General features: G+C 33.5%; 1 protein-coding gene across 2 annotated transcripts in view; it reads left to right on the top strand.

The window, feature by feature from the left end:
- Positions 1-10,538, top strand: part of MCU (mitochondrial calcium uniporter) — a 158,466-nt gene that overhangs the window by 126,609 nt on the left and 21,319 nt on the right. For both annotated transcript variants that reach the window (XR_003047382.1, XM_015592303.2), the window contains one exon: positions 2,484-2,553. Coding sequence is in view for 1 of the 2 variants with exons in the window: in XM_015592303.2 (XP_015447789.1) it covers positions 2,484-2,553 (70 nt within the window). In the remaining variant the exon portion in view is untranslated. The remainder of the gene's footprint in view (positions 1-2,483; positions 2,554-10,538) is intronic.

Raw genomic sequence — 10,538 nt, 5'->3', positions numbered from 1 at the left:
AGGGAAAGTTCTCTCTATATATGACATAGCCCCTTAAACCACAGAGAGAAGATTGATAAATTTGACTCTAAAACATGAAAATGTGTGCATACAAAAACACCATTAACAAAGTAAAAAAATAGGGAAAAATTTGTAACATTTTATTGACAAAGGCTAATTTTCTTAATATTTAAAGAACTTCTACAGAATAATATTCAAAGACCAAGAATGGAATTCAAAAAAAGTGGTAAAGGATGTAAATAATCAGTTCATAGAAAAGCAAATCTAAGTAGTGCTTGGACAAATAAAAATATGCGTAAATCTTCAGTCTTATACAAAAAATATTAATTACAATATGATGAAATACTGTTTACCTGTGACATTGCAAAATAAAAAAGTTTGATAATACATTATTTAGGGGGATGTTGGGAACCAAATACTTATTTGGTTAATGAGTTTAATTAGTAGGTATGTGGATTCATATAACCTCTATGAAAAACAATTTGGCATTAGCTTTCAAAATTTAAAGTACACATAGCTTTAACCTGACACTCGAAGTATTTTATCCTCAAATATCTGTGCCAATATGCAAGGATATGCACTCTAGTATCATATATTTTAATAATAAAAGATTGTCAGTAGGCAATTATAAAGATGTACCCTAACATTTATTTAACCAATGTAATTCCATTCAATCACTAAAAACAAATGAGTTAAGTTAAAAAAAAAAAAAACATACAAGTAATGGGACTGTATCATGCTACCATTTGTATTTTTAAAAGCCTCCATGAGTACGTACATAGATGCATAAACTTATACTGTCTTTAATAGGGTACCCAAATTTAACCTTTGGAGAGGAGAATGAGTAGCTGGGCCATGGGGATGGGAAAAAGACCAATATTAGGTGTAAAAGACTTAATTTTTTACTTAGTTTTTGTACTTTTGAATTTTATGTCATGTACTTGTTTTGTCTACTCAGAAGAAATAAACATTTTAAATAAAATCATATTCCTAGAAAATACCTATTCCTAGAAAATAGCCTAGCCAGTAATGCTATAGTTGAGCAAACTGCAAAACACAGAGGCCAAGACTGAGGCCCTATGTGTTTTATACAGAAAATGATTAGCAATACTGAGGCCTGGATTTTAATCCTGATTCTGATATGTGACTCTTCGTAAGTTATTTTCTTTCTGTGAATCTCAGTTTTCTCATTTGTAGAATAAGTGGTAGGATTCATCTTTTGTCTTCCAGCATTAGTTTACAAACTGATTAATAGAGCCCAAGGATTCTTTGAATCCCCTTAGGTAGCTCAAGCAGAAGATTGAGATTGTAGAATTTGCCAATACACCAGTTTAACGAGAGCATTCCTGGACCTCTCAGTAAGATGGAGTTTAACTAAATGTTTTAAAACTCTGAAAAAAGTCTAAAAGTCACAGTCCATAGTAAAGTGGTCGTATATATTAACTTAAAGATTCTTAATGCTGGTGTCGAAACACATTAACATGACAATATCAACTGAGAAGTAAATCCAAGTAATTTTAAATGATTATTTACATTTTTTAATAACTGCCAGTCTCACATTTCTGTAGGCTCTCTTAAGTTGGAGGGAGGTGAGAGTTAACGATATTTAGAGGAAGGATGTAAAGTCTGTTATGTACCTAGTTGTGTTAAGGTATGCATTTTCATAGAGTCCTGAGTGATATTTCTTTGAGTTGATGGAGTGGAATATAATATTTGGCTCTGAGGCTGATACACTGGTTTTTAGTCAGTTAATGTTTTCCTTCCTTCCTCCTCTAGTACTTTTTGGGGCTAGGAAAGTAAAAGGTACAAGGAATAAATTAAGCATTTGGCAAGTCAGAAACATATTCAGAATTATTTCTGAATTTTAGTTTTATTGTGAGAACCTAAATTTCAGACCTAAGTGCACAAGGACACTACTCTTTGAAGAAGAAGTAAAGGCCGATATGAGTGCGAATGATTCCCTTCTAACGTTCAGAAGATAGCAGTAATTAAGGACTCAAGGGATGAGGTTGCCTGACCAAGTTTTTTTTTTCAAAAATGAGAGTGAACAGAAAGACCAGATGTTTACCCAATAACAGTAAATTCATGATACAACTAGTTAATAACTGGTTATACCTAGTAAAGACATGATGGAAATGCAGGTCAAAAAGCCAGCAAGAGGAAGAAGCAAGAAAGTTTAGTTTACACTTAATGGCTCTTAAAACCAATACAAAGTGTTTTAAAAAGTAGATGAAGAAACAATTTGTGTGATGTGTGTATGTAAATGTGTTTGTTATAAAATCTTGAAAACAAACCAAAATTTTCATTACTATTACTTTAGAATGATAGGAGTTTGAGAGACTTTTCTTTTATCTGTATTTTTAAACTTTTCTACAAAGAATATATTACTTAAGTAATCAAAAAGCTATTATTTATTATATACACACATGCATTTGACATTTGTTGTTCTGTCCTGACTATAGATGTCTTTTTGAATTTTCTAGGTTCACCAGAGGCTTTCTTCTTGGCAGAATTTGGGAGTTGTTTATTGCAGTACTGTTGTGCCCTCTGATGGTGAGTTTTGGCAAATCCATTTTTTATGTCTAATTTTTTTCGCTCAGTGTTTTCCATTCCCTAATCAATATATAAATTTACAAACCACTCCTTCACTTAAAATTGGCTTGACATCAGAGAGAGAAGGGGTACTAAAGAAGAGAAATAAAATTTGAATGAGAATCTAGTGAAATCAGAGGAGAAATCAGTAAGAAAAACTAAGACCCATCAAGTTTTCATAGATCATGGAATATTACTATCTGGTTTTAAAACCTGGGACATAGTTAATGTGAAGATCACAGAAGTACTATCTTTGGTATTTCATAATCATTGGGTCTTCATACCATGGATAATGATCAAACACTCCAGCCTGACAAACAATTCAAAGTCTGAGGCCTCCTGCCCTTACTTGTCTTTTCTTCCTTAGGCTCAGGGATGTAATACTCTTCTTTGATGTAGAAAAGAATGAACAGATGCTTGGAGACTATATATGGTCTTTTATAAATGTCCATGATGCTGCAAACTGACAATAGAATCTCAGTTTTGATTGTTTTTACATTAGTGAAGATGTTTACTACTCTCCTTGTCATTTCTCTTACCTAGTATTGCACATTTACAGTTTAGATTGTTTGCTTAGGGTTGGTTATTAAATATGTTTCCTCTGTATGTAAAGTTTAGTGTGAGAGAACTCTAATTTCAACCTTATAAACGTTAATTCATAGGTAAAGCAACCATCGAAAGAGCATCCTGCAATATTAAAGATACCTGAAACTGAAGAAACCCCAAATGAACTGTGAAAGTTCTACTGTCCACTGTATTTAATCAGTATAGATATTTGCAGTGTTATCAGAATCCCCTCCCCAAAGCTGTTTAATTACCTGAATGTATAATCAGTGTGTTTATATTTGCTAAAATCCTCTAAATTTAGGAGGGGGAAGGCACAGCAACACAGTTCAGTCCATAGCAGGCTGTATGAAGGAAATCAGTTTCCGATTCAAGAAAATAAATTATATCTAAATTTTTTATGTATAAATTGTTTGAGTTTTTTTCAGGAAATAGGAATAAGGAAGGAATCTATATTTCATCAGATTCCACGTTTCACCACCAGAAATTAAAGTGGGCTAAGAGTCAATGTTTAATGACTTTCACAGCAGAACCATCAAAAACAATATTCTTAAAAAGTAAAAGGAGTTAGACCACTGTATTAGTAAAGGATTTCATTTTTACAAAAGCAAAATGAAATCTTTAATTTTCAATAGAATGAGTAGATGAATGAAAGGAGGGGATGGGTGGACCTTTTACTTCACACAAATACTTATGAGAAATTATTTTCATAAACTGATTTTAAAAGAACCAGAATTACAAAAGGTACATAGGTTGTACAGCTATTCACATAAGACTAATAATACCATATATTAAAAGATGATTTATGAAATTTGTTTTCACAACTTTTATCATTTAAGCCTCATAACATTACAGTTTTTTACATAGTTATACAGAGATTCTGTTGTACAAATACTAATTCACCTGAAGTATACGATGAATATGTAGTTGATTTAATTAAAATTAATTTATATTACTGGTTATAAAGACCCAAACAACTGAATTTATCAGCCTACTGAAGTTACAATTATATAATTGGGTTTTCTTATATTGATATGGAAAGAGATTTTCTACATAAATATTTATGTGTTTTTCAAAATGAATATACTTCAAATGATGTTAATAAGTGACAGATTTAGTATTTTTAATATATTTTAAATAATTTAAAGATATTTCTAATTATTTATTTTACATATTTAAGTATAGTCTTCTGAGATTGTTGGGAAGCAAGCACATTTGGTTTATACATGTTAATTATAAATTCCAAGGAGTTTTTTTGCCATTATGTATAAGGAATGGCCTTACTATTGCCTAAATAATGTTTAGTTTATTATATTAAATTATAATCTTAGTTTAACATATCATAATTTAATGAAAAACATGGAATTTTGGAATTATATTTATAAATATAGAAGTGTTTATTAAAACTAAATTATTTTGAAGGTATCTAGGCATGAAACTAGTTTGAAAAAATGTGTAAGAGAATAAACTTTATTGAAGGACATAAAAGAAGATAGGAATAAATGAAGAGTTACCATGTCAGTGAATATGAAGACAACATTGTAAAAGTTGTCAGTTTCTTCCACATGAATTTATAAATAAAGTGCACTGCAGTGCTAATCAAAACCCCAACAGGGAATGATGAACTTATTTTAAAAATTATATGAAAGAATAAAAACTGTACACATTAAGATAAATTTGAGGGAGAAAAGGGGGAAAGATTTACATAAACCACATATTAAAATATATTTCTAAAACCATAACAATCAAAACAGTAGAATCAGGTAAAACCTTATTACATATATGGAAATTTGACATGATAGGATTAGCATTGTAAGTCAGAACATTGGGCAGACCGTTCAATAAATGGTACTGTTACAATTGACCTTACAAAAATAAATTCCAGATGGCATAAGGAATAAAATGTGGAATATAACGCTCTAAAATGAAGGAAAAAAGTTGGCCAAATTTGCATCAGAAACTAAAATCATTGAGGAGTGCTGCTCTCTTAGCCTTTTTCTTTATAATAGGAAAGAAAAAAAATTTTTAGTGGATAAACTGTAGTCTATTTATTATAATGAAATTATACATGGGATTTTACGTGAATGATCCAGAAATATGATTCAATTCGGATAAATCTCAGAGCATTTTTGAGTATAAAAGCAAATTGCAGAAGGTTGTATATGATGAGACCATTTATGTAAAGTCTAAATACGTGCAAAAACCATGCTGCGTAGCAAATTATAACAATCAGTGGTTTAAAACAGTAATAATTCTTATCTCCCATTTCTGTGGACTCTGAATTCAGGAAAGATTAGCTGGGCAATTTGGGGTCTTATGGGGTTGCAATCCCATGTCAGCTAGGTCTGCAATCATCTGAAGGTTTGACTGGGGCTGGAGGATCCAATTCTAAGGTAGCTCACTAAAATAACTGAGAAGTTAGTGCCAGCTCTTGTGGGAGGCCCCTCTTCTTCTCCATGTTGGCTTTTCCATAGGGCTGCAGGACTGTCCTTATGATATGACTACTGGCTTCCCCCAGAGCAAGTGATTCAAGAGAGCAGGACAGAAGCTACACAGCTTTTTATGACATAGCTTCAGAAGTTATACACCATTATATCTGCTGTATTCTACTGATTATACAGACTAGCCCTGACTTGATGTGAGATGGGACCACGCAAGGATGTGAATACCTAGAGGCAAGGATCATATAGAGCTATCTCAGAGGAGGGCTACCACAATACTACAGATTACATATTGGGGTGGGGGAGTGTCTCTGTGTCTCTGTCTGTGTATCTGCCTGTATGTATGTATATATGTATGTATGTATGTATGTATATGATGGATAGGAATGATAAACACCAAATACCAACTTCAGGATAGTGGTTTCCTTTGGAGAAATAAAGATTACCCTGATTCAGTGTGGATAACTTTTTGAATGGGAGCAAGACTGGAATGAAGTAAGGAGTCCCAATACAGTGTAGCTGATATTAGAAAAAGGTAGTGGTGGCCTGGACAAAGATGGGGTAGTAGAGTGAATTGGAGAGATTAGAGATTTTAGAAAATAGAATGAAAGGATGTGCCGACTGATTAGATATGAAGAATGTCATGTTCTGGCTCTAAGAGTAGTCAGTGTAAGAAACGTCCAAACCTGTAGAGAATTTTATGAGTTTATTTGAGCCATGCTGTTGACAATTGCCCAAAAGCAAAATCTCAATGGATTGAGAAAATACTCCAGACAATGGCAGTTTTGCAGCTTATTTTATACATTAGAATAAAAAGAGGAGATGTAAGGAGGGTTACATGAAATCCACTGGTGGTAGATTAAGGAGTTGGGAGAAATCAAAGGAAATCTCTGGGATTGGATAAAAGGCAAAATGGAGAGACACATACTTTTTTTACATTGGTGAGTACAGGATAGGGAACATTTATAGTGCACAGAGAGAGTCTGCGGGCAACAAAATAACAAAGAGGGGTTCTGTGGTGCTCAGGTGTCTGCCTTGGGTCTGGAAAAGATACTGTGACATTTCAAAAGTGTGTTAGTTTGATGCAAAAAGACAATAGATAGGCTCACTTAAGGTAAAGATTGACCTTTGTCAATGAAGCTACAGGCCTAGAAAGTGACTACCCACCACGACCCACATTTAGTTGGAAATTTTTATGTTCAGACCATAATATATGGTTACTTTCAGTCTCTGAGTTTGTAAGGCCTTCCCTTCAGGCCTCTCTTGAGCTTGTCAGGTTTAGTACGTGGCCTCTTTTTCATCCACAAAGTAGTCAAGGATATCAGACAATTTTCTGGATTGGGCAATAGTTATATAGTAGTAGTGTTATTGACTGAAATGAGAAATGTCAGAGATGGGTAGATTTGGGAAGATTAATTTAATTTTAGGACTTTTGAGTTTCGGGTATGCCCATGAGAAACCCAGTTGTCCAGCAGACAATTGAATATAAGTTTGAGACTTCAGCATTTAGATGGTAACTGACACTTTGGAAGAATATGTGATTGACTGGAGAGTATGTGGATTGAGAAGCACAGAGGCCTAGGACAAAGCACTTAGAAACTTGTAAGGGATGAATACAGTAAGAAGAGCCTATGAAGGAAAAATTAGAAGGTATAGACAGAAAGGTAAAAACAACCAGGAGAGTGTGGGAAAAGGAAAGCTTTTTATAAAGTGGAGGAGTGATTAACATCATTAGATGCTACTAAAACAAATTAAGGGCTAAAATTCCTACTGAATTTAGCAACCTAATGTTTTATGTGACTTAAGAGAAAACAATTTTTTAGTCAGATTGATGCAGGACCGGGCAAATTTCCTCATGTGTGAGAGGAGACCAAGCCCTACACTGAAGGAAGAGGGTCCTTTGGCGGTGAGTGTAGAAAGAATTCAATACACATGCCAAAGTTGGAGTCAAAGGAAAGTTTATTAGAAAAGGGATAACACTCCACAGACAGACAGTGGTCTCCTCACAGAAGCAGAGAGTGAGAGGGACAGTGAGAGACAGAGTAAAGGAACTGAGAGGGACCCTGAGTGTTCAGGGAATTCAGTTTATATGTCATTCTTTAGTTCCCATTTCCTTCGATATGGACATAAGTGAGGAAGGAGAAGAGTATGTAGTTTGAAAAGATAAGAATATGTGGAGTGAAAGGCCTTCTGGCAATTCCAAGCCTTTAATCCTTAGGTTCCCTGAGTGTTAGCCATAGGGGAGGATTCTGGGTTCCTGTTTTCCCTTCACAGATGTCCCCATGGGTTGTTGGCAATCCTTGCAGAAATCTTCCTTTGTTCTGAAGGTGTCCTCCTGGCCTGGCTGCAGGACTGATCAGCATATTGCAGTCTCTGAATGTAGCTTGATTAACATTTTCTCTTGCCTCCTCCCTACATTAAGATAATGACCTCCAAAGCCTAGCTATTGGGTTGAACTGTATGACCTTAGAACCATCATCTAACCTAGCTGGGCTTTATTATTCTTAGCTGTAAAAGAAGGGCATTAATCTATATCATTTCTCTGGTGCTTCTAACATTTAAATTCTTTGATTATATTTCACATTCTTGATGTAGAATATTACAGAAAGGAGGGAGAAAAGAAACAGATGATGGCAAGATCATAAGCCATCATATAAAGTTCAGGTCTAAGTAGCGTTACAGAAAACACCTCATAGGTGCTTCCTTATTGTACCTGTTCACTTTAAGAATAAGTCCTTAAGATATATACAGTCAAGAGCATAAGATGATATATTTTAGAGGACATTTTGCCCATTATTTTAAACACTAATAAATGTCCTACTACGAATTTTTATAAGCATTTTTTAACAATTGGATAAATAACAAGTATTTGTATTTTATGACTTTTTTATACCTGATGCGCCAAAGGCATTTTTTTTAAATGTATTCCTTCTTTTACCCCAAATGTCTTGTTTTCTTTGCTCTTCCTTTAGTCAGGAAAATTCTTTGCCTTTTTATTTTTATGCCTAAATCTGTTGTCATGTTCTGTCTCTCAGGATTCATATTGGATGCCCCATATTTCTAGGTTTCTTTGAAGCACACTGCTGTGGAACAGATTATTTCTTATTTTATTGAAATGGAAATCAAAGCAAAAGATTAAAAAAAAAAACCTCGACCCAAGTCACTTGATAAAATTTACACTTAAAAAGAATATTTGTCTAAAAAAATAGTAGCTGACAACTCTCATTAGCTTGTAAATGCCCATTGTGACTTTACTACAAGCAGCAGCTATCTTATATATTGTTAAACTTGAGGAATTTGGTAATTGTTCTTTTTTTGGTTACAAACCAAGAAAACTAACATTTACATTACAATCTCGTGTGTGGGAAAGAAGGAGACCTGGGGATTTATTTCAAAAGCAGTATTATAATAAAGGTTTATCAGTTCTGAAATGTGCTGTTCCTGCAGAGTTCCTCAAAGCTTTCATATTTTATTCCTTTGAACAGCTTCATGATCTTTAAAGAAGAAAGTTAAAGTGGATGCGAAAGACCTTAATTATTTTCTGTTGACTTTATCTCAGTTATTTTAAAACAGTAACTCCTAAGCTCTTACCTGTGAAAATGTTTTAGTGAAATTTTCCATACTTTTTGTGTTTAAGATTCATAGATACCTATCTTTTATTTAAATTCAACACTGTCTACTTTTTTAAAATCTGAGTTTGGAATAGTTTTTTTTCTCACATGGAAAAAGAATAATTGAGGAGAAAAATAGCAGGTGAACAAGTTAATCACCTTTTATGCCGTAATATGCAAGTAATTTTATGAGCTTATCATCATCACTGCCTATAAAAGAGATAGGAATATTCATTTTAGTGTCTCTGACTTTAAGGAAACACTAGATTGCTAAGGATTCTTTTAGAAATACAAAAGAAAATGACAAAAATTTCAAATACCTTTAGATATTGAAAACTTTAGATAGCACATGCTGTATATTAAGTTCATATTACTATTTCTGGCCTCTTCTTCCTTAGAAACATAGATGACCCTTTTGTGAGGAATAAAGAAGTAGAGATTTTTTACTTTGCTCCTTTTTAATTTTTATGTAAAAATTCAAATCACGTGTCCACAAAGAGTTAACTACCATGGATATTGCTGCTCTCCTGTCAGCAACTAGAACACCAGACAAAATATGTGAAACAACTGTTTTTCGACATTGGACAACAGCACAGAACAGTGATCTCTGAGAGAAGAGAAACAGATGAGATTAACCCCACATTGCCTCAATTCACAGCCTGAGGCTTTGGCTAAATTCTAAACCGTAAAACCTGGCCAGAACAACTGCCAAGGAAAACAGTTACCAAGAGTGTAAAATGAATAATTCTCAGTGCTCATACAAGGCAAGAAGCCTTTTGACTTTTCTCCAGCCGGAGAGGAGAGACCTCACTGAATACAGGAACATTCAGTAGAGACTTCTAAAAGAACCATACTTTAGAAATGGGACCAAATTGGCCCTCAAATAAAGGATTTTCTAGATCTATCCTAATAGACTTTTTTAAAAACTCAAAAGAATTTAATATGCAAGTAACTTAACTATACAAGATCCAGCATTTAACAATGTAAAATTAACAATGTCTAACCTCTAGTAAAAATTATTAGGAATCTGAGAAAGCAGGAAAAGAACCAGAAGAATAGACCTAGAAGTTACGAGATGATGACATTAACAGACAAGGATTTTAAAATAGTTATTATAAATATACTCCTTATATTTAGTGGAGTTAAGGAAAACATAAGCATAGCAAGAAGAGAAATAGAAGATATAAAAATAAACAAAAGGAACTTATAGAGGCGACAATACATCTGAAGTGAAAAACAATAAAGAGAGTGGAATTAACAGCAGATGAAACATTACTGAAAGTAAAAATCAGTGACGCTGAAGTACATAGCAATTAAAACTATCCAGAAT

Source organism: Pteropus alecto, unplaced genomic scaffold, assembly GCF_000325575.1.
Source record: "Pteropus alecto unplaced genomic scaffold, ASM32557v1 scaffold155, whole genome shotgun sequence".
Lineage (NCBI taxonomy): Eukaryota > Metazoa > Chordata > Mammalia > Chiroptera > Pteropodidae > Pteropus > Pteropus alecto.
This window is presented reverse-complemented; position numbering and strand designations above follow the sequence as displayed.